The 24,667-nt window shown below is 50.7% G+C and overlaps 1 protein-coding gene across 4 annotated transcripts in view; it reads right to left on the minus strand.

Moving 5' to 3' along the window:
* Nkain1 (Na+/K+ transporting ATPase interacting 1) overlaps nucleotides 1-24,667 on the minus strand; it is a 44,086-nt gene that overhangs the window by 15,903 nt on the left and 3,516 nt on the right. For 2 of the 4 annotated variants that reach the window (XM_006539117.4, XM_006539116.4), the window contains exon 1: nucleotides 13,121-13,292. The exons of the other annotated variants lie outside the window; for them this stretch is intronic. In XM_006539117.4, coding sequence (XP_006539180.1) covers nucleotides 13,121-13,195 — 75 coding nt within the window. In that variant the 5' untranslated portion in view covers nucleotides 13,196-13,292. Of the gene's footprint in view, nucleotides 1-13,120; nucleotides 13,293-24,667 lie in introns of those variants that run through there. 4 annotated transcript variants of the gene reach the window in all.

Below are 24,667 nucleotides of genomic sequence, written 5' to 3' on the forward strand. Positions count from 1 at the left end.
TGGGGAGGTAAAGGCAAGAGGACCACGAATTCAAGGGCAGTCTCAGTTACATATTGAATTCGAGGCCAGTCTGGGCTATATATATGGCTTTGTTTAAAACAAAACAAACAAACAAACAAACAAACAAAAAGCAAATGAACTGGGCTGGTAAGACGGCTTGTTGGGTAAAGCGGTTGCTGCCAAGCCTGATCACATGACCCTGCAAGGCCCCGAGTAAAGAGCTCAGCTCCTGTGTTGGGGACACTGCTCATGTCTTTTCTCTCCTCTAAGAACACCAGTGCCACATATCCAAGCCCAGAGAACATGGACAAGTGTGGAGTGTCCTCATACAAAGGGACAAAGCCCCCAGGACACTGACAACCTCAAGAGTTTATCTTAGTATACTTTATTAAGTATCTGCTGTGTATGTATGTATAACACACATATAACACATATATACATGTTATACATATATGTGCACACACATATATAAAAGACTTGTTTATGTATTTTGATTGCATGCACAGTTATGTGCACCACATGCATGCCTGGGGGGTTGGATCCCGTGGGACTGGTGTTACAGACACTTCTGAGCCGTCATGTGGGTGCTGGATATTGAACCCAGGCCCTCTAGAGGAGCAGCCAGTGCTCTTAAGCACAGAGCCATCTCTCCAGCCTGGTACTGCTTATATTAACCTTTGTGTCCATGTTAATCCTCATCCCAATCTCTGGAGATTGAGGCCCCAGAGCTGTGGAAGGCTGACATACGCCACTGCCAAAGAACTCGGTCGGGTTCTAGACACTCTGTGTGGCTTCCCTGCGGTACACTCTCTAAGCTCAGCGACTGAGCCTGTCCAGACGCGCCAGTATTTAGGACTCCTGCCCCTAAGAGGCCTGCTGGAGGAAGCAGGCACTCCTTTCTCACTTCAGATCTCTGTATCCAAACCTTGGACTGCCATCTGTCTGTCCTCTGGCCCTCCCGCTGTGGCCCAGTCCTCCCTCCACTTGGACTGGGTCAGGGAGGGAGCTGGAAAGCAGTTGGCCATCACCTTCCGGGTAATTAATCCTCAGAGACCAGCTTGGAGCTTCAGTGAGGCCCAGCAGGCTGATCTGGCCAGTCTGGTTCTGTCAAGAGGCAGGGTCTTGGCCTCTGTATCCATGGCAACCCCAGCCCTTCATCTCAGTGGCCACTGACCCATACCCCGTTCTCAGCTGGGGGCTTCTTGGGCCCCTTCTGGACAACTCTGCCTCACTATATCTCTGAGTTGGCAGCTCCATTAGAGCCTGCTGACTGGTAGTGATCCAATTAACATACATCTACATTAATTTGCATAAACCCTAGAACAGCCCAGGGCAGGACCGTGAGGGGAAAACCCGACCAAAAAAAAAAAAAAAAAAATCACAGTACCCCCTCCTCCTGCCCCCAACTGGGCCTGTTTCTTTATTCACCATCTGGTAAACCCTTAGAGGCCACAGGGTGAAGTAGCGCAGAGGGTTTTCAGACGTGCCTCTGTGACTCAGTTTCCTCCTCTGGAGATGGAGACAAGGCTACACACCTTGCAGTGTTGTCTAGATTCATTTCCCAACTCCAGGACTACCCAACTGTCACCTCTGTCACCCACTCTGTACCCAGGAAAGCCCCCAGAAGCCCTATAGAGCTCGCACCTGAATCTGGGGCTGCACTGCTCCCACCTCGCGTCTGGACGCCTCCCGCCTGGACCTGGACCCTCATTTCTGGGTACTGGCATGACAGATTCAAACCTGACTGCCAACTTGTGCGTTTGACTTTTTCCTGATACCTCCTATGGGCTTTGTTTCAGAAGCAGGACATTCGCTTTCCCACCCTTCCCCGGTGGAGCGAAGGGCCCTAACTCATCTCTGGTCCCAGCACCACTAACGCTGGACAGCAGGAAGCAGTTTATGATGACAGCAAGAGGCAGAAAGTGCTCTGAAGTCAGACTGCTCCAGTTAATGACACTACCTGCCCGCTATGTGAGCCTGCGTTCCTTTTCCCTATAAGCCTCAGTTTCTCCATCCTATGGCCTCCCTACTTCCTGGGGTTGCAAAATTAAATGAGTTCACTACATTAGTGTTAAGATGGTGATAGGGAGGGTTGGGGATAGCTCAGTCTATGAGGTCCTTCCTTCACAGGGATGAAGATCTAGTCTGATCCCCAGAACTTATACAGAAAGCTGAGCATCATGGCAAATGTCCACCCTTTTGGTTGTGAGACGAGCCTTTAACAGCTGAGCAATCTCTCCAGTCCAATGGTGCACACGCACAATTCGAGGGTTGAGGAGGTAGAGACAGGCAGATCCCTGGGGCTCGTGGGCTGTCCTTAACAGTGAGCCTCAAGTCCCAGTGAGACCCTGACTAAAAAAAAAAAAAAAAAAAAAAAAAAAAGGTAGGAAGCTGGAGAGATGGCTCAGTGGTTAAGAGCACTGACTATTCTTCCAGAGGTCCTCGGTTCAATCCCCAGCAACCACATAACTGCTGACAACAGTCTGTAATTCCAGTTCCATAGGATCTGACACCCTGTTCTGGCCTCTGAGGGCTTTGCATGCACACGGTACACCTATATGCAGGCGAGACACCCATACACATAAAATACAAACAAGCAAATCCCCTAACGCGTTTAAAGAGGAGAGCGTATGAAAACAAACAAAACAACAGCAACAAACCAGGTAGCCGGGTCCTGAGGGAATTCCTGAGGCTGAGCACCTCTGGCCACCACACACAGGACGCCACACAAAGGACCCCACACACAATGAAAGGACCATGATCCCGGGGAACCCCTTGGAGAGCCCAGAAAGGCTTTAGAGGGGAGATGGTGTTTGCATTTGGTGCTTTAACGCGGGGCAGGAAACAGTGTAGCCATAACAAGAGGGTATGAAAAGAGGGCAGGGTCCTGTTGCTGTGAGGCAGGCTGCAGTATGAGGCTACTTCTGGGTAGAGGATAAAGGAGGAAGGATGGGGGGTGTGATCTGAAGCTCAGTCGTGGTTCTGCAAGGCTTTTCCTTTGAGAGGTAGTCTTGCATAAGGAAGCAAAAGCAGGGCATGAAATTAAAAAAGCAATAGATGACAAGCACCGCAGGTGAATCCCTGAGCCCGAGGCAGGGGCAGGAAACCGGCCAGATTACCTTGGACTGTGGGGTTTCTTGGGGCAAAGCACTTTCAGAGACAAATAACGTCCTGGGCAAGAGGGGGCAGTATAGTTGACACTGGGATAGTACAGATGACTGGATAGGGGCAGCAAGAGGTGACAAGAAGGGGAAGTTGAAAAAAAAAAAAAAAAAAAAAAAAAAAAAAGAAGGGGAAGTTGAGGCTGGACCTCAGGCTCAGGGCTCATCTGATGGTCTAAGGAACAGAAAAACTTTTTCTTTTCCCTCGAGATTTTAATTATGTGCGCAAGCATGTGACTGCAGTACCGATGGAGGCCAGAAGAGGGCGTCGGTCTCCCGTAGTCGGAATTACAAGCTGTTGTTGAGTCATCTGATGTAGGTGCTGGGAACCTAACATGTTCTTAACATGAACCTTCTGTTCCAGGGGCAGAGAAAGGCTAAGCAGACAGCCAAGGAAGTCAGGGCTTTTGAGGAGGCTGGACTGGAGGTGGGGGATGACGTGAGCAGGTGTAGGGTATTCCTGGACAGCTGAGGACAACACAAAGAATTCTTTTCCAGGCCCGGGTTCCTACTCTCCCAGAACTCCCAATTCCTGGAGATGCCCATGTTGCTTAGGTTCCTATAACCAGACTATGAGTGCTCTCAAGACTCTGCTTCCAGATGCAGGCTCCCAGCAGGTTCTGGGGCAGGCAGGGAAGGCTCCTCTGAAGAGGAGCCCTGAAGGCAGGGGGAGTGAGAGAATCTTCTAAGCCAGGAAAACTCAGCACAAAGATCTCCCCAGAGATGCTGGCTACAGACAAACATTCAGATAAATAAAACGGTGATTAATCAGATTCTCTGACTAAGTACAATGCGCACCACCCTATAATTAAGCCAAAAACTCCTGACAGAAAGCACCTTAATGGAGCTGGCACTTCGACACAGAATTAATTATGACCGAGCTTAGGACTGCAGGAGCGGTAAGTGGGGTGGAGATGGGGTGGGAGAAACCCAGAACAAAAACGGCCATTTTTTTTTTTAATTTTTCCCTTTTTTATAGATGAGAAATGGAGGCCGAGGGAGGTTTTTAACACTTGCCAGAGGCCGCATGGCTAGCAACTGACAGAGGCTAGAGCTAGCAAAACACATCTCAGTCATCAAACATGGCCGGGAGGGCATGTTAATAGCCTTTTGACAGCAGTATTTTCCAAGTTAAACTGCAGACTCCGCACAGTCTCTATCAAAAGAGCAACAACCTTTGTTTTTAAAGAAATGGACAGGGAACGGGACAGTGTGGGCCATGCCCAGAACTTGGGAGGCAGAGGCAGGTGGATCTCTCCAGAGTTCTAGGCTAGCCTGATCTACATAGTTGTAGGAGGACTGGTGGTGGTCGCCTCTGGATAAACTGGGATGTGGGGGTGGGGTGGGGACGCAGCCGCAGAGGCAACTCTTGCAGGAGGACCTAACTGAAGACTGCCTGAGAGACCAAGAATTGCTGACGGAGACAATGCCAGCCAAACGGAAACTGCTGCTTGGAAGAGATGCTTGCTTGGAACCAATGGGACACAGGTGGAGAGTATAAAGGGCGCCCCTGTGGATTATTAAACAAGCTTGTGGCAGCGTTCATATGAGCTGGCTCCGGCATTCTCACCTGCTCCTGGAGTCTGTGCCCTTGACTCTGTACCTCCTCATCTCCAACCCCCGCGAGCACAGGCAGCACAAAGTGAGTTCCAGGCCAGCCAGAGCTCTACAGGGAAACCTTGTCTCAAAATATAAAAGAAGTAGATAAGCTGATCTTAAAAATCATATGGGAATGTCAGGGAGCCTAAATGACATTAGTCTTTAAAAAGACCATTAACTGGGGCTGGCAAGATGGCTCCGCAGGTAGTCACTTCCCACCAGATTAGGAAAACCTGACAGTCTGAGTTCAAGGTGAAGGAGAGAACTGATCACGCAGAGTAGGTCCATAAACCTACATATAACCGCTGGTTCACCCCGAATAAAGTGTATTTGTTTACATCTGCCACCAAATAGGATTGTCTCAGAGAGCTGCTTCATTAAGGATCACAGAGGGGAAGGTCTTCTAAAGAGCCTAGCCTAAGACTCCCGAGGAAGGCTTCTCTCCTCCAGTTTCTCCCCTGCCCTCAGTTCTCCGCTCCCAATCAGACCAGATTCTTCTCTGTCTCCCCTCTCTGCATGGCACCCAGGGAAAACATAGACCTCAGATCCCCCTCTCCAGAGACGAGACCAGGGACCACCATGGACCCCCTGTTTCAGACAGACTTTGCCCTGCCCCCTCCCAGCGGAGAGCCAGGACACAATATGACAACTCAGGTTGGACCAACCTACACACAGGCGCTAAGTGTGAAGCTCTTAGAAACATAGGCCTAGCAAGGTATGGTAGCACACACCTTTAATCACAGCACTCGGGAGACAGAGGCAGGCAGAGCTCTGTGAGTTTGAGGCCAGCCTGGTGTACAGAGTGAATTCCAGAGCCAGCCAGAATTATACAGTGAGACTCTATTTCAAAAGACACACGACCTTGGATTAGATGACAGCTCTTTTTGTTAAGATGCCAAAAATCACAATCAGCCAAAAAAAAAAAAGTAGGTGAGTTGAACATCATAAAAATGAAGAACTTGCTGGACCTGAGACAGAAGAATCTAAAGTTCAAGACCCCCTTGAGCTACAGAGTCAGTCTGAAGCCAGCCAGGGCTGTATGATTCTTAGTCTCAAAAAACATTTTAAAAAACGTAATGGAGTATGTGGCAGCGGCAGCGGCAGCAGCAGGACACAACCACTCAATCCTAGCACTCGGGAGGTAGAAGTAGGTGGATCTCTGTGAGTTTGAGACCAGCCTGCTCTACAAATTGAGTAGTCAGGGGCTACAAAAAGAAATACCCTGTCTCACCACAGATCACACATACACACACACACACACACACACACACACACACACACACACACACACACACAGAGCAAGCAAAATTACTCTGTTTAGTGCTCTGAAGGAAGGGTCCAGGAAGACAGCTACAGTGGGCACGGTCAGGAAGGCTTGCCTGAGTGGGGGTGGCAATGGATTAATGCAGAGGTCCCGTGGAGGGGGGGGGGGCTGGAACACACCCATCTGAGTAGAGCCAAAGGCATGGAAGACACAATAGGAAGGGCTACTGTGTCTGGAGGACCGACCTGGCAGAGCATGGAAGCAGCCTGGGTCTGGGGAGTGGGGCTAAACACCACCCTGGAAATATTAAGTCACCTGATGTGGGGTCACCCCTCCTGGCTGATGTCACACTTCCTATGACCGGAGCAGGGAGACAAAGCGCCCCATCCCTGGCTGACTGAGTGGCCCTCCTGCCTTGAGGCTCCCGGGAAGGAAATGCTGATGAAAACCAGCCTCACTGCTATGGCAACGGCAACCACTTCTGCCTAAGAGCCAGGTGGGGAATTCTGCCCAGCAACAGCCCTGGGTGTCAGGAGCCAGCAGGCAGAGATGCACAAAAGCCCCTCCACCTCAGGATCCCAAAGTAACAGTTCCATCCCCGGCTAGGATCCCAGCAGACACCAACATCTGGACAGCCCTGAAAGGTGCCCACTGTAGGTTAATGCTCTGGGTTAGTATTAGCCCTGTGGAATGGATGACGACTATGGAGGCTTGAAGGGATGAGGGAACCTAATCCCTTAGCCCCCTTTCTTTTGCACAGCCATCACCCTCCACAGGCTGAAAGTTTACTGCATAGGTGTTAGTGTCATTAGCATTAAGGACTCAATGATAAATAAAAGGAGGGAGTGTCTCTCACACCCACAGCCACTTTCGCTGGTTATCTTCCTGCCACAGGGGGGTGGGGTGCTTCATTCCAGTCTGGCCCTGTGAAAAGTTATTTGGGGTCTGAGGACAGGAGTGTGAGATGAGACTGCAGGAGAAGGGAGGGCTGCACAGGGCATCCCAAGGGGATAGCCCACTGAGTGGGCTTGACAGATTTCCGCTTTGAACTTGTGCATGATGACAGCGGCTAAGGTTCTGCACGCACTGCTAATATCTGGCTTGGTGCCAAGCTCTTGCATAGCCCATCTATCTTATTTAGCCCGCACGACTACAAATGAAGGGTCGTCACCCCACTCTTCAATGGAGGGCAGGCTCTAGCCTAAGATCTCTGGGCTAAGCAAGGCAATCTTCAGCAAGCCAGGTGGTGTGGCCAGAGCCCAAGCTCCTAACCAGATACCTCCAATCTGCCCTGGGCAGGCCTGGAGCTTGAAGAGGAGTGTCAAAGGGGCAAAGGGGAGGGTTGGTGAGATGGCTCAGTGAGTAAGAGCACCCGACTGCTCTTCCAAAGGTCCAGAGTTCAAATCCCAGCAACCACATGGTGGCTCACAACCATCCGCAACAAGATCTGACTCCCTCTTCTGGAGTGTCTGAAGACAGCTACAGTGTACTTACATATATTAATAAAATAAATCTTTAAAAAAAAAAAAGGGGCAAAGGGGACAGAACCCAGTCACCTCTTGCAATCCGTTCCTGGCCCTGAGCCAGAGTGCTGGGGCAGAATCTATTTGGGGGCGGGGGAGGGGGGGAGTAGCTGGCTATACAGGGGGCCAAGGGAACAGGTAAGGGAGGCCTGCTTCATGGAACCTACTGTGTGCTAACACTGAGTAGGGCTCATTGCATGAGGTATTGTACTATAGCTCCAAAGTGCCAAGAAGAGGCAGTAACAGCTGACACCCTATGCCATGTGTCTCCTGGTTCCAGAAAGCCTCGATCCACCTGACACAGACATGAGGGGCAGACTGGGATCTTTGCACTTTGGAAAACTGAAACACAGAGTCATCACCTAAGATCACAGGGCTCTGAGGACTTCCACCAGGGTGTGTGGCTGGAGTGCCCAGCTCTTCCCACACTCACGGCCCTGTCAGCTGCTCCAGCGTCTCTCCACGCAGGACACCCTTCCTGGGTTCATAGGTGTCAGCGGGTTGGAGCCCTCTCTCCAGGATCCTGTGACTTCTTCAGTGAGACCACCTGTCCTTCCCCATGAACCCTCCCAGAAGCACCAAGGCCACAGAGTAAGGTTGTACAGCAGACTCTTGCCCACAGTCGCCCAGGAGAGAGGAGCCAGCAGCTTCCATAGTTCCGGGTATTGTCTGAAATTGTGTTCTTAACTGAATCGCCAATAGAAATGGCATCAACTTTCTAGGATAGTCCTTAAGGGCCCTCATCCTCCCCTGGGATAACGAGAAAATGAGGCAGGCGTTGGGTCTTGCCCCTTCTCTGTGCCTGTGTTACAGGGATGTCGTCAGGATGTCAGCGACCCTTCTTGTATCCCAAGACCCTGTGCCTGGGAAAAATATCCAGCAGTCATAACTTCAGGTTTCACAGACACACATCAGAGGGCCTGGTGGTGGTGGTGTATTAAGGCCAAGATGACTCTAGGCACTGTTTGCCAAGCCTTAGGTAAATGCCAGCTGGACATGGTAACTCACATCTATAACCCAGCACTTAGGAGGCTGAAGCAAGGGGTCAGCCTGGGTTGCAGGGTTCCATCAGGAGAAACGGTTCAGTGGGTAACAGAGCTTGCTGCCAAGGTTGGTGATCCAAGTTCAATCCCCAGGTCCTTACCTTCATGGAGGAGGAGAGAATCAATGTGTCCTCTGACCTTCCTTCCACACATGCACCATGGCATGTATGCACACATTCTTTTTCTCACACTCAGGAACACACACACACACACACACACACACACACACACACACACACCTTGTGCTGGCTAGTTTTTATATCACCTTAACGCAAGCTAGAGTCACCCAAGAGGAGGGAGCCTCAACAGAGAGAATGTCTCCATAACACCTGGCTGTATGTAGCTGCGCTCGCCTAGGTAGTGGCGCTGGCCCTGGTGGCAGGGGTGCAGGTGAGATGGCCCTGTCTCTCCTCTGCTGTGCTGTGGTGTGGGTGAGATGCCCTGCCCCAACCTGTGGCAGGCAGGCAGCCGGTGAGAGGGCTGGGCCCCAAACTGAGGGAGACCTGGCTCTGCCCCTCACCACCTACAGCAGTCAGGGGAGTGGCCCTCCACCGTGTTTGGGCAATACAGTAGAGGTGTGGTGTGGGTGTGGGCAAGCCGGCCCCAAGGGCATGAAGAGTGGGAAAGCTGCCCCTGTCCCTTGCCAGCTGTAGCATTGGGTGAGCTAGCCGGGGCAGTGCTGGAGAGCTCACCCCTGTAGTGTGGGTGCAGGAGAGCTGGGGGGCTGACCTCAGCTGACACCCAGGCCCAGACCCAGGGCTCTGAGTTGGCCCACCCAACATCTACCCATCTATGAACTGCCGGTGCACATGAAAGGGCCTGTCCTGCAGATCTGAAGTTGCAGGATCTCCATGACACGGGGCAACAACAGGATATACCAGAGGAGTCCTGGTAAGGTTCCAGTATTGATGGTATAGCCGAAGCCAGAGGCCTTGTATCAGACCAAGGAGTCATTGCCCTGAGCATTTGCAAGCAAAGAAGTGTGGACAAAGAGGTATTCTGTGGGACACACTGACACACTACAGCTTCACGGTGGGATTTTTTTTCCTATTGTTTTTTGTTTGTTTGTTTTGTGGGGGGCGCACATTGGATAGAGGATGGATATGAAGGGATGAGGAGATGAGTGAGATTGGGGTGTAAGCTGTGAAATTCACTAAGAATCAGTAAAAAGTTAAAAAGAAAAAGATCTGGCTTGCAGGCAAGCCTTAAGAGTATTTTTCTTGATTAGTGATTGCTAGGGAAGAGCTTAGACCATTGTGGGCAGTGCCACCCCGGGCTGGTGGAGCTGGGCTCTATCAGGAAGCCAGGAAGCAGAATCCTCTGTGCTCTCTGTGTCCGTTCCTGCCTTCAGGGTCCTGCCTTGTTTGAGTTCCTGTCCTGACTTCCTTTGGTGATGAACAGTGGTGTGGAAGTGGAAGCCGAATGAACTCTTCCCTCCCGGAGGTGTTTTTAATCATGGAGTATTTTTATCACAGCTGTAGTAACCCTAACTGAAACAATAGGAAACGAGCGAGCAAGCAAACAAATGAATGTCAGGGTCAAAACCACTGAATCAAAGAAACAAAAAACCTAGGTGCCAGGTGTGGCTAGTCAGCCTCTCCACTTGATGGACAAGGGACTGGCTCAGACAGGCTGAACAATGACTGCCACTCATGGTGGGAGGAGCAGGCTACTACCCAGGGGCAGCTGGGTGGTGGAGAGGGGGTCTCTCATCAAACACTGGAGCCTAGAGAGCCTTCATAAGCCACGCCTCTCCCCCTGCACTGGATCCTAGAGAATCTTCATAAGCCACGCCTCTCCCCCTGTTATGCCCCACTTCCCGTTGGATGAGCCCAGGCTCCCACAAGCTCAGCCTCAGACAGCTCCTCACTTCAGCAGAGGATGCCTGTCCCTGGTGGCCTGTCTTGGGGATGACAGCTTGTGACAGCTCGGGGACAGCAGTCCACTCAGAAGGCTTACAGGGCCACTGACCAGCAGACAGATAGCGACAGGCTGAGCAGCTGGCAGTGTCTGAGGCTGATCAAGCCCCTGGGGGACTCTATGCCTGCACCCTACTCCCAAGTCCAGTCCTTCCCTTAACATCTGGGGGAAGCCTAGCAACAGAGGCCTACACATTTATCTGGATCTGAACATTTAAAAGTTACAAACGGCTGGGGGTAATAGACTGCGCCTGTAATCCCGGGGCTCTGAAGGGATAGGCCAGATGATGGCTGCAGGTGTGAGACCCTCATACTAAGCTCCTGCCCACCCTGGGTTACACAGCAAGACCTTTTCCTAAAAACAAAAACAAAAACAAAAACAACAACAACAAAAAAACCAACCAAAAATAAAAGTTATGAATGAAGACAACAAACCTCTAAATAAAGTATGTCCTGTTTTGTTTTTTGACTTAGTGGTATGAAAGCCAATCCCAGGGGAAGAAGGGGCATCTCTGGGTATTAAGGAAAGGCAGTCTCAGGCAGCCTTGCCATTTCTGGAAAGAGCCTCATATACAGGGCCACTGTCAGCAACAGCTGGACTTGCCCCACCCCCTAGCAGCTGGTTTTGCCTCAACTGGGCTCTGCTGTAGAGTGAGTAGACTCTGTTCTAACAGCAAGGGGCATGGCCACCAGAGGAGGTCCCCTAGTAATGCCCAGGTCCCCTGTGAGGACTGTGGTGTCTGCCATGAGCAACCAGCTAAATCCTCACTGGAGACACTTTCAGAAGAAAGACTCAGGTTACATGGGGGGGGGGGGGCGTGCAGGGTTTGAAGAGCTTGGGACTCAGCAGTAGGAACACCAGGTTCAAGTCCCAGCTCCACCCCAGAACAGGTAAGGCCCAGAGAACTCCTCTGTTTGGACAAGCTTGCTCCTTGGTTGGCCTGAGAAGGTCTGTGCCCTCCTTCCATAGACTTCTCAGTCCCACGCTGACCTCCCCGGGCATCTAAGGAGCCCTTTCTCACAGACCTTCATTTCCATTTCCTTCCCTTCAAAACTGTTGTGCAAGTCAGGGGACAGCTTTGTAAAAGCAGCTCTCTCTCTGGTTACACCTTTACTTGGGTTTCAGGAACCTAACTGGGGGTGGGGGTGGGGCAAAAATGCCTCAGCAAGTATCTTTACCCCCAAGCCATGTTGCCTGCCCTTTCTTTTGTTTTTCGAGACAGTTTCACAAAGCCCAGGCTGGCTCTGAACTCACTGTGTTGCAGCTGAGGACGACTTCTGAGCTTCTGAACTTCTTGCCTTCCCCTCTTGAGGGCTAGCATTGCCACTGATGCTATGCTGAGCTCTGCTCAGGACCTGACACGTGCCAAGCGAGCGTCTTCCTGCCCGAGCCACATTCCCTGCTCTGCATCACTCTCTCTTCCGGTCCAGTACTCATGGTATCTCCACACTGCCCCTGGCACCTCTGAACCCCAGTACCTGGCACAGAGTGTGACCAGCCAGTGTGTCACCAGACAAATGATCCATGAAGCTCTTCACTCAAGCACCCTGTCGTCATCAAAGGCATTCAGCCGGCTATGCTCGGTGCCAAGGCTCTGGGAAAGGATCCCAGTTAAACCTGGGGAAGAGGCAGGAGCAGCGGAGTCAAGGAGAAAGAGACGGATCGGCTGGCCAAGCAGATGAGGAGGAGACCGAGAGAGACCACTAAGGCCATGATGACTTGGTGGTCAGATGAGCACGGCTGACTACGGGAACAGGGACATGGCGGGAAGTGGAGACTGGAGTCCAGGGCCAGTGAGATGGCTTAGCGTGAGATAACACATGCTGCTGGGATGGAATGACTGGCAGCCTGAGTTAGATCCCTGAGACCCACATGCTAGAAGCAATCGCCTAAAGTTGTCCTCTGGCCTCCCATGGGCAAAGCCATGGCGAGCACACACATGTGCGGACGCCCAAGCACACCCCAGCATGTTCAAAATAAGTAAAGTGGAAAGAAAAGAAAGCTCAGGGGGCTGGTGAGATGGCTCAGTGGGTAAGAGTACCGACTGCTCTTCCGAAGGTCCGGAGTTCAAATCCCAGCAACCACATGGTGGCTCACAACCATCCGTAACGAAATCTGACGCCCTCTTCTGGTGTGTCTGAAGACAGCTACAGTGTACTTACATATAATAAATAAATAAATCTTTTTTTAAAAAAGGAAAAAAAAAAAAAAAAAAAAAGAAAAGAAAGCTCAGTAGGCCAGCCCAGGAGGACCACAGGCTCGACAACTGATTCCATTTGGTACCCGGACCACCAGCAGCAACATTGCCACCTGGGAAATTGCTAGAAATGAAAATGGAAAGGGTCCCACTCTAGACCTACTAGAAACTCTAGAAACCAGAAACTCTAGGGGATGGGATCTGGAAATATTTTGTTTCTTTTAGACAAGATCTCACTATGCAGCCCTGGCTGGCCTGGAACTCTATGTAGCCCAGGCTAGCAGCCATCTGGAGATCTTCCTGCCCTGTCTCTCCAGATGCTGAGACTACAGACATATACCACCACCCCACCTCTCAGAAATCTGCAAGCCCTCTGGGCAATCCTTAGGCTTGAGGAGGTAGCTTAAGGCTACCTGGAGGGCAGGAAGGCAACGAGGTGCCACGGGAGGTCTGAGGCAGAGGGAGACAAGATCAGCGTGGTATCCCATTCAGATCCCCCTCCCGGCAGCTGGTGAAGATGGATCAGCTGGATCCAGGGGGTTGATAGCAAGGGCAGGTAAACTGTAGAGGTTCCACATCCAGTTGGCTGGAGCCACAGCCAGCTACACAAGGTAGCTCTCTACTTGAAAGGGAGGGGCCATGGCAAAGTCATGGCCCCTGCTGAACATAAGGCCCGTTGCCAGGGTGACTACCTGTCACTCAGAGAAAAGGGGGCGGGGTCTCACAGAGAGGTCAATAATGGGGCCTGGTTGTCATGGCAATTTCCCCTAAGGTAGGTAAGGGAAAGGGAAGAAGGAAGACTAGTTCCCAACAGAGCCCTCCATTTGCAAAGGAAATCCACTGACTACCAGCTTCTCAGTATAGCCAGCTCCCTATCCCGGCTCTGTCCAGGTCCCATGTGGCTCCTTTCCCTCTCCACCAGGAAGCAGCAACCTCTTGGTCTCTGACCATGGGCTAGAGAGGCTATCTCCATGGCTACAACCTTGGTAGCCATGGTGACCTTCCCTCAAGAGGCCAGGGTCTCTCATCCTCTAGGCCTTTGGCATTCCTTTGCTGAGAATGCTGGGGTGGGGGCAATGGCCAATCTGAGGATGGTGACTAAGCCAGAGGTGGGGCACAGGGCACTGAAAGTGGAACAGAGATGTGCCAGTCCCAAGGAAGGGCACACTACACAGTGTTCAAGGCTCTCAGCAAGGTAGCTCAGGATGATGCGGGCCCAACCTCGGTCAGATTTTGTCACGTCCTAAGCCCCGGCATTCCCATCTGTAAATCACAGTCACTATCTACACACAACGGTGCTATCACCCGAGGTTATCAGAAAAGTGAGAAAACGGAACCAGGGTGTGGGGTGGGTGTGGGTGGGGTGTCCTGCCAGCCAGCTCTGCCTTTGTCCTCCTGTTCCTCACAGAGTAGGCACGTGGAATCCTGGTGGCTTCTTGCTAGTGGGTCACTGTGTCGGTGAAGAGCAGGTGAAATGTCCTATAAGCCGAAATGTCTCAGCTCAGAAATGTCTCATAAGCTGAGCATCGTGTGCAATGTCTTTAGTTCCAGCACTGGGGAGGCAGAGACAGGCAGATCTCTGGGAGTTCGAAGCCACCTCGTATATATCAAGTCCAGGCCAGCCATCGATAAGTAGTGAGACACTATCTCAAAACAAAATGATTAACAACATCAAAACACAGCTCAGAAAGCATTAGCCAACGACCCTTTTATTACTTTTTTTTTTTATAATTGTTTGCTTCAGAGACGGGGTCTTATGCAGCCCAGGATGGTCTCACACTTTCTATGGTGCTGAGGCTGGCGTTTGCCTTGTGGTCTTCCTGCTTCCACCTCCCAAGTGCTACCTCTGTTGCTTTTTGAGACAAGGTTCTTACTATATGGCTTAGACTGGCCTCAACCTCTCCATCCTCCTGCCCTGGTCCCCAGAGACCTGGGATTACAGGCCTACACCATCACACCCGGCTTATTATTAATATTAATCATTTGGCAGTGAATGGAGCCTTGGCTGGTAAATGGCTCCCTCCAGGTGATTTATAACATGCTGCCATCCTGGCAGTCCTCATCCGCTCTGGTGTGCTAAGCGGGCTTGCTGGAAAGCAGGAGCCATGGGGCCTTTTAGTTTTCTAGCAGTGTATGGCTGGGGATCCCTGGTAGGGTGAGCCCAAGAGCTCAGCGCTTAGACCGCTGGGAGACTCCTCATAGGAGATGCATGGCAATGCGGAGGGAGAGCCCTCCTCCAGAGCCAGAGCAGCACTCAAGTACTTAAGTTCCTCTGAGAGTGGTCCTTGTCCCTGCTGAGGATGTCCCTGTCTCTGTGGGGGAGCAGAAGCTGAGTGTGCACAGGCTGCAAAGCTGGGGCTACAGGGAACTCCCAGGGCCACCCCACCCCGCTGGCGATAGGAGTGGCTCTAATTACGTTCTAATTGCTTTCTTCCAGGCGGTTTCTTGGGAGCCAGGGAGTTCAGAGTTCATGAATAAATGAAGAAGGAGGAAGCAAAAAAGGATGTTTATTGATCCACAAATCTCTCCGTGCCAGAGTCTGCCCCACAAATGCTTCAGTCTGCAGTCCTGTGTAGCTTGGCGTGTATACAAACATGCACACAGACCGCTGACAGACTCCTCTTACCCCGTAACAGACTGGTGGCCGTACCAGCAACCCCAGCACTCTGGAGGCTGAGGCTGGAGGATCGAAGTTCAAGGTCATCGTCACCCACAGTGAGTTTGAGGCTGGGCTGCATGATGCTTCATCTCAACAGAGCTTTCTCACCTTACAACAAACTGGAAGGGCCTAAGAGGAAGGCTGAGACAAGTGTCCTAAAGTTACTTCAGTTCCCAGTTTCAGTGCTACCCCTAACTTACAAGGCAGTCTTGGGCAGACCACAAATCATCTCTAGGCTTTAGTTTTGTTTTGTTTTGTTTTCTGCTTAGCACTAAGGTGGAGTTTATGGACACTCCAAAATAAATAAATAAGGAAAGAAAAGAAAGTCAGTCCGGTTTTTCACATCCCAGTTAAGGAATGAGGGAACAGGCCTGAGCTTTTCCAGGAAGGCAACTGACTCTCCAACCAAATGCTGCGTTCTCTGGGGAGCTGGCAGGATGCTCCAGAGGTGGCACCTTGGTGGAGAGAGATACACGGTCTCTGGATGTCTGCTCTGCCCCTCAGGGGCTGTGAGACCCTGGACAGGGTGCTTAAGCCTCTGGGCCTCCAGCTGCTCCATCTATTAAGTGGGAATGACAGGGTGTTCGGAGAAGGTTCCAGAAGGGCAGATAACCCTCACTCTAGCACCCAGCGCCAGTTAGGACTGCCGACACCACCACCACTGCGCAAGCAACAGACTGCCGTCTGCGTTATCCACCAGGTCACTGAGGGGTAGGGCTGGCTGGGAGTGTGGCTCTCAGGTAGCACCAAAAGAACGGTCAATGGTCAGCACAAAAGAAAACAAAACAAAGCCACAACCAAATGCCCCATCCAAGTTACAATGACTCAAGGCACTCTGATCAACACCACAAATTAAGTGGCCTACTTTGTCTAATCCATCTGTGTTCCTAGGAGCTAGCACAGAGTAGATGCTCACAGATAATACTGTGAGTGGGGAGGAGGCTAGAGAGCTGTTAATGAAAGCACTTGATCTGGGTTAACCACCTGTAACTCCAGTTCCAGGGTATTAGATACTTTTTCCCCCTGGCTTCCTCTGACTCCTGCGTGCATGTGATACACATATACTCAAGCAGGCTAACACACACACACACACACACACACACACACACACACACACACACACACACATATATGCGCGCACATGATCCTGGGCCAGTAAAATGACATAGCAGGAAAAGGTGCTTGCAAGAAAAGTCTAGTGACCTTAGTTTGAACCTATATAAAGGTGGAAGGAGAGATATACTGTGACATACATGTACATACACATCATACACACATATGCAACAACAATAGATACAATAGATACAGGAAAAGAGTGTAAAACCAAAAAGAAAAGCCGGGTCTGTTGGTACATACTCATAATCCCAGCACTTGGGAGGTGGGAGCAGGCTGATCAGGAGTTCAAGGTCACCCTCGGCTACCAACCTCCAGGCTGGTCAGGCTACAAGAGACTCCATCTCGACAATAACGAAGAGGCTCTGCTTCTAATGACCAAGGCAAGGCTGGCTAGATGGATAACTAAATCCATTTTTTTTTTCCCAGGATCAAGGCACAGTGCTGGGTCTGATGGGACAGGAGCCACTTCACATCCTGAGCAGCTGAGCCAGGCCAGGTAGGGATCCTCAGCACACACTAACGAAAGGAAATCTTTTTAAACTGTCTTTACTTCTGCTAAGAGCCACAGTGTAAGGGGCTGGAGAGATGGCTCAGAGGTTAAGAGCACTGGCGGCTCCTCCAGAGGACTCAGGTCCGTTCCCAGCACCGATGTGGTGGCTCACAACTGTTTGTAACTCCAGCTCCTGGGGATCTGACATCCTCTTCTGGCCTCTGCAGACACTGCATACATGAGGTATATGCAGGGAAAACACTCATATCCACGTTTTTGTTTTTTAAAAGAAGCCACAATGTGGAATTCTGGCTTTGGGCACCAGTCAGACGTGGCTCTGTGCTTCTGTCCATTCTTAGAGTCCTGAACTGGGAAAAGGTAAAGATGCTGTGTCGACTTGACATGGCCCTGGTGAAGCCCGAGGCCTTGGGCTTGGATCCCTGCCCTGCTGCCGCCTGGTGTGGCTGCAGTCGTCCTCGGATGCCAGCTGTCCACCATGCATGGGTAGATCCATGGGCTGGAGCAGTTAGTGCATTTACAGCTGACAGTGTGTCCTAGATGCCTGGTAAACTTCTATGGAGACCGTGTGGTTCACTTCATATGTGGGGAAACCAAGCCCTAGAGAGGGGTTGTCTAAGTTCACAGAGCCAGATAATCCAAAAGCCAAGGACAGTACGAGTGTCCATACCTTGGCCTCTCCATGACTCAGAGATGTCAGAACAGATTTCCACAAGACTGGATCACCCTGCTTATGGCTGGAGGACGAGGGGATCTGAAGTTCCCTAGTGGCTCAGGGCCACTCAGGATCTCCCAGAGGATCCAATGCTGGCTTGTACAGGAAGGAGTGTTGGAGGACAGGAAGGGTTGCCCTACCCTCCTGACCCACCCAGCTAGCCCTTCTACTTCCAAGGTGGCTGCAAAGGCTGTGGAAACCATCCAGGGGTCCAGGACCACAGTACCATTTGTCAGCTTTACATGGTGGCGGCAGGCTCATCTCCATGGCAACGGTGCAGTGTGAAGGCATCTCAGCATCATTAGGGAGCGGGCTGCGTAGTATAAACAGAGGCTGCAGTAGATTACACGCCTGTTATGAGCAGTCTCGGGCTCGGAGCACTGGTAATTATGCCTAATTGTGCATTTAATTGTGTAATTGAAAACCCACATCTCTGGTTCGGGCTGGGGCTACAGAAACTGGCCCCCTCCCCAAAGAAAAGAAGACGTACAAGCTAACCTGACTCTGAGAAACTCGGGTTCCATCTTCTCAGGCACGGGGTAAAATGTCCACATTTCTGATTCCAGAGTCCAGAGAGCCACCAGCCCCCTAATTAGGGTGGGATCAGGAAGAAATAGGTTCAGGGCAGAGGGACCTAATAACACTTCTATTTGTTACAGAATTTTGTGCTGCTAGGTATTGTCCTCTCAGGATCCAGTGTCCGGTGGTTCCAGAAATCTGGGTCATCTTTAGATTTATTATATATCCAATAATACCCAATATATATAAAATATATATCAGGCTGGATGATGATGGTGTACAACTTTAATCCTATTATTCAGGAGTCAGAGGCAGGTGGATCTCTGAGTTTGACTAGCCTGGTCTACAGAGTGAGTTCCAGGACAGCCAGGAATACATAGAGAAACCTTGTCTTGGAAAAACAAAACGACAACAAAAAAGTATCTGTCTGTCTGTCTGTCTGTCTAATCTCATCTCCAGGAAGCTACCCATCCTGCACACAAATTCCCAATCACAACTGTGGTAGAAAAGTTATTCGCCAACTGATTACCAGCCCCAACACAGATAGCCGATGGCTTCTTTTGGGAAGGGCACAGCTGAAGTAGAATCTATGTAGCCCCCGCTGCCCTTGAACCCACAGTCATCCATCCCAGCTGGGCTTCTGTTGAGTCTCAAAATACTTATGGAGTCCGATACCCTCGTCCAATTTCCCATCTCACAGACTGGGACTCCAGGTCACAGCTGAGGGTGCACTTCATGAGCCAGCCCCCCCTTCAGGTCACACTCTTATTAAAGTCCCATGAGGCAGCGGCTGTCATCATCTCCATCTTACAGATCAAGGAGCAGCAAGTCCACAGGAGCAAACAGAGCCACTGCTCCATCCTGCTCCTGCACCGTCATGGAAGGCCACAGGCTTTTCCTGCGCCACGGCCTCTCAGACTAGCAGAACCTTTGCCTCTGACCCCCTGCACTCAAAGGGGCTTCCTTATGACACAGAGACGGGTTATGATTACCTCAGGTTGGAACAGTCAGGGGGAAGCTCAGAGATAGTCTTGCCCTTTGGTACAAAAAGGTGGGTCTGGAACTCAGAGCCCAGACTGATGCCAGTCTGTGCTCCCCAAATCCACACCCGTACTCCTTATATATCCACCAGCTTTTCTGAGATGCAGGACCAAGAGACTAGAAACCCATGGCTAACAGCTCACTCCAAATCTCTGTCTGTGTTCAGTCTCCCACCCTTCTGGAAGAAGCATGTGTCCGCAGAAGGCAGGTGTCTACTGTGGCTCAATATTCCCAATCTCTGAATAACCTGTTACTTACTTCCTAGGGCAGGGCAGGGGGAAGTCAGGCATAAGGCATTCTCCATAGCTTGGAACCTCCTCTTCCTCCTCCTTTTTAACAGGGTCTCATGTAGCACAGGCTGGCCTCAGACACAGTCAAGGATATCCTTGGCTTCTGATCCTTCTACCTTATTCCTGAAGTGTGCAAGGGCTACCCCACGTTCAGTTGACACAGGGCTGGGCCTGAACCCAAGGCTTCATGTGTGCATACAGCAGGCTTGGCAGCAAATGCCTTTACCAGCTGATCCATTTCACCGGCCCCTTTGTAAGAAGTATCATATTATAGGAGGTGGAGAAATGGCTTGGCAGTTAAGAGCACTCACTGGTGGCCTTTCCAAAGGATGTGGGTTTGACTCTCAGGGCCCATGCGGTGGCTCACAACTACCTATAACTCCAGCTCCAGGGAATCTGGGAGGGAATCTGAGGCTATCTTCTGGCTTCTGTGAATACCAAGTACACACATACACACAGGCAGGCAAAACACCAGTACACACAAAATAAAATAATGTGTGTGTGTGATGGGAGAGGCATATGTGCCATGAGAGACAAATGACAGTGAGAACAACTTTGTGGAGTTCGTTCTCTCTCTCTCTCTCTCTCTCTCTCTCTCTCTCTCTCTCTCTCTAGACCTTTATGTGGGCACTGGGGATCTTTACCAGCTGAGGAATCTCATTGGCCTCTTATTCTGTAGTTGCTTCATTTCTGTTCTGAAATAGGGTCTCACGATGGAGCCTCGGAACTCACTCGGTAAACCAGGCTGGTTACGCTACAGTCTCACAGAGATCCTCCTGCCTCTGTCTCCTGGAATGCTGAGATTAGAGATGTGTACCACCAAGTCCAGTTTTTGTGTGTGTGTGTTTTCTGAGACCGGGTTTCGTTACATAGCTCTGGCTGTCCTGGAACTCTCCATGTAGATCCGGGTAGCCTCAAACTCAGAGTTCCTCTTGCTTCTGCCTCTCAAGTGCTGAGATTAAAGGCAGCTGACACCACACCTGGCTCTTGTATGTGTTGTGTGTGTTTGTTTGTTTTAAGATAGGATCTTTATAGCCCAGGCTGTCATGATATGGAGCAGACTGGCTTAAAACTCAACAATTCTCCTGTCCCAGACTCATTTGTTTGTTTGTTTTCGAGACAGGGTTTCTCTGTATGGCCCTGGCTGTCCTGGAACTCACTCTGTAGACCAGGCTGGCCTCGAACTCAGAAATCCGCCTGCCTCTGCCTCCTGAGTACTGGAATTAAATGCGTGCGCCACCACTGCCCTGCGGGTCCCAGACTCTTGAGTGCCGATTTATAGGCATGAGCTGTCAGGTACCTACTATTTATGTAGTTGTGAATGAACCAGATAACACTTAGGGACAGGCATCTACTAACACAATGCCAGGCTTGGGCTCATGGCAGACACCACATAGAAAGACAGGATTCTTTCCCACCAAGTCACATATATTCCACGTAACAAAATCAACTCTTGGGCATTGCGCGTGCCTATAACACCAACATTTGGGACAGGGAAAGAAGAGGATCAGGAGCTTGAGGTCAGCCTGGGATGCATGAAGACCCCTGTCTTAAAACAACAAAAGGGCTGGAGAGATGGCTCAGTGGTTAAAGCACTGACTGCTCTTCCAAAGGTCCTGAGTTCAATTCCCGGCAACCACATGGTGGCTCACAACCATCTGTAATGGGGATCTGGCGCCCTCTTCTGGAGTGTTACAGTGTACTTACATATAATAAAAATAAATAAAGCATTAAACAAACAAACAAACAAACCAACAAAAACCATCCCAGCACTCGGGAGGCAGAGGGAGGAGCTGGAGAGATGAATCAGTGGTTAAAGAACACTTGCTATTCTCCCAGAGGACCTGAGTTCAATTCCCAGAACCTACATGAGGCGGCTCCCAACATCTTGTAGCTCCAGCTGTAGGCAGATCTGACACCTCTGACCTCTGAGGAACCCGAGCAGCGGTGGCACACACCTTTAATGCCAGCACTCTGTGAGCTCGAGGCCAGCCTGGTCTACAGAGCAAGTTCCAGGACAGCCAGGGATACACAGAGAAACCCAGTCTCAAAGCACACCCCCCCCCACTTGAAAAAAGGAAAAGAGAGGTGTCAAGGATGATGACAAACTTGGGTTAACACGGATCATTCATGCCAATGACCTTGATCAGTAAAATCTTTGATCTAGACAGAGATGGAGCCCAGCAACCTGTCCAAATAGCTTCCGACCGACTGTAGGGTGCACTTTCCCAGCCAGGTTCGTACAGGATACTGTCAACACATCATGTCACCATGTTCCCAGACTGCCATGCTGTAGAGTGCTGCTCTAACTACGTTATAGGTGAGAGGGTGGCAGCAACACTTGCCCGATTTCCAACTCCCGTCGTCACTCACTGCCTGCCGACAGGGCTACTCTCCTACCTACCCCTCGAAGGGCCTCAGTTTGTCCATCTGCTCAAGGGAGTACATCTGCCAGCTTCGTTCTGCCCACAGGGGACTAAGTAACAGAAGTGACTGGGACAATTTCACACTCCCAACTCTGAAGCCGACTCAAGAACCTGAAGCCTCAGGCAGAGAGTCAGATCCTTAGAAGGAGCCAAGAGCTTACAGCTGCAGCTGCTGGGGAGCCCAGGCCACTAGAGCCGCCTCCCTCCATCCCTGCCATCACTACCGCTAATAACGACATCCATCAGCTGGACCGCGTTTCAGGCCATTACTCTCGGCTCAGCTGGAAGCCGAGTTATTTCCCCCTCACCCACCCAGCACCTTCTGGAAAGCAAATAGCTTTCCGGAAGGGGGTGATGGGGGGGGGGAGTGGAGCATGATTCCAATATTTTTTTGAGTACCTACTATGTGTCTGGCACCTGGCAATAAAAGCCTTTCTGCCACTCTGTGAGGTGGGGAGGAGACTTAGAAGCTGGGGCCCTTGGAGAATGCAATCAGTCCAAGGTCACATGGGGTTGGGACAAGAATCACCACAATAGGAAGCTGTTGCTAGCACACAGTGGGGGCACTATGCTTGAGATCACAAACACTGGTGGCCTTGTGAGGCCACCCAACACTGGAACTGGAGACGTCGCCAACTTTTTCCAAGAGGCAGAAGAGGGCTGTCATTCAAGTTCTGTCACTAGCTTGGTGACCCTGGGCAAACCTCCTCACCCCTGGGCACCTCAATTTCCTTATCTGGAAAAGGGGATAATAAAACCATCCGTCCCACGGCGCGGAATTACGATAATGCGAAGGGTAGAGGCAGGAAAATGGCTAGCGTTTATTGATCGTTTAACACGTACCAGGCACTCTGCCAAGCACTTTACATATGTAAGCTCATTTGCTTAAATGAGGTAATGCATACGAAGTGGTTAGCACAGGCCTCCTGAACCGGGAACCATAATGATGATGATGATGAAGAAACCGAAGATGAGTCCCCGGGGCAAACGTCCCCGGTTCATCCCCTTACCGGAAGAACAGAGTGGCCGTGGGAGCTTGGGAAGGAGGCAAGTAGGGAGAGGAAATATGCAAACGAGCGAGAATCCGAGAGTGAACTGTATTAATAAAGTCAGCGTGCTACAGTAATTAGAACCCAGGAAAGCAAAGGTCCTGGGAGGTTCTCAGAACAGAGCGGAACCATAAAACCTTCACACCGGCCCAGATGTCCTCTCAGATCCCAGTCAGGCAAAGCTGGGAGCCCAGGAGCCAGGCCTCAAGTTGTTCTCACCTCACAGGTGGGGAAAACACAAAAACTAAACAAAACGGGAGACAGCGGAGGGAGATGCACAGATGTGCTAATGTCAAGGTCAGAGCAGGGCTAGAACCCAGTCCTCCTGCTCCTCAGCTCATGGGTCCTAGTGGCTGCCATTCCTGCAAAAGGCACACAACTCCTGCGATGCTTGAGTTATAGTTCCAGTGTGGCAGCCCCTATAATAGCCCTAAGAATCAGGAACTTGGAGACAGCTCAGCCAACACAGTGTTTGTTTGCCACAAAAGGATGGGATTTTAACCCTCAGCACCCATATAAAAAAGATTACCAGCTGGAGAGATGGCTCAGCAGTTAAGAGCACTGACTGCTCTTCCAGAGGTCCTGAGTTCCATTCTCAGCAACTACAGATGGCTCACAACCATCTGTAATGGGATCTGATGCCCTTTTCTGGTGTGTCTGAAGACAGCTACAGTGTGTTCCTATGAAAGAAAGAAAGAAAGAAAGAAAGAAAGAAAGAAAGAAAGAAAGAAGGAAGGAAGGAAGGAAGGAAGGAAGGAAGGAAAGAAAGAAAGAAAGAAAGAAAGAAAGAAAGAAAGAAAGAAAGAAAGAAAGGCAGGAAGGAAGGAAGGAAGGAAGGAAGGAAGGAAGGAAGGAAGGAGTAAATCCAGGTGCAGCTGTGTGAGGCGGGGACAGGGGCATCTCTGGGGCTTGCTGGCCTGCCAGGTTAGCAATTAGGTCAGATCTAGGGCCAATGAGTGATCCCTTGAGATAGAAAATGTGGGAGGGGCTGAGGGGCGCACTGAGATTGACAACTGGCCTTCATAGTACATATGCTTGTGCACACACACCCTCATGCATGCACACACTCGCGACACACACACAGGAACTGTTTATGACAGACAGCAAAGCTGCGCTTTGGAGAAGAGAAGTAGCAGGCTGATGTGGTGGTGCACGCCTGGAATCCCAGCACTCTGGAGGCAGAGGCAGGGGGATCTCTTGAGATGGAAGCCAGCCTGGTCCAGGACATCTAGGGCTACACAGAGTAACCCTGTGTCAAAAACAAACAAACAAACAAACAAACAAACAAACAAAGCAACGACAGGCTAACAGGATGGCTCAAAGCCTAGAGGTGCTTGCTGTTAAGCTTGGCAACTTGAGTTTGATTCCTAGGACCCACAAGGTGGAAGGAGAGAACCGACTCCTGTAAGTTGCCTGTATGTTGATTTCCACATGCACGCCGTGGCATCTGCACACACATACACTAAATCATTTAAAATAAACAACAACAACAAACAAGAAAGAGAGAGACAGGGATACTTATCCAAGATCACGCAGTCAGAAAATAACGAGGCAACAGAGGAATCTGGAACCCAGTGGCTTTGCTCAAACTCCAGAGCCTCAATTATTCCCCTGCATTTATCCACCTCAATGACACA

Source organism: Mus musculus, chromosome 4, assembly GCF_000001635.26.
Source record: "Mus musculus strain C57BL/6J chromosome 4, GRCm38.p6 C57BL/6J".
In the NCBI taxonomy this organism is placed as follows: Eukaryota; Metazoa; Chordata; class Mammalia; order Rodentia; family Muridae; genus Mus; species Mus musculus.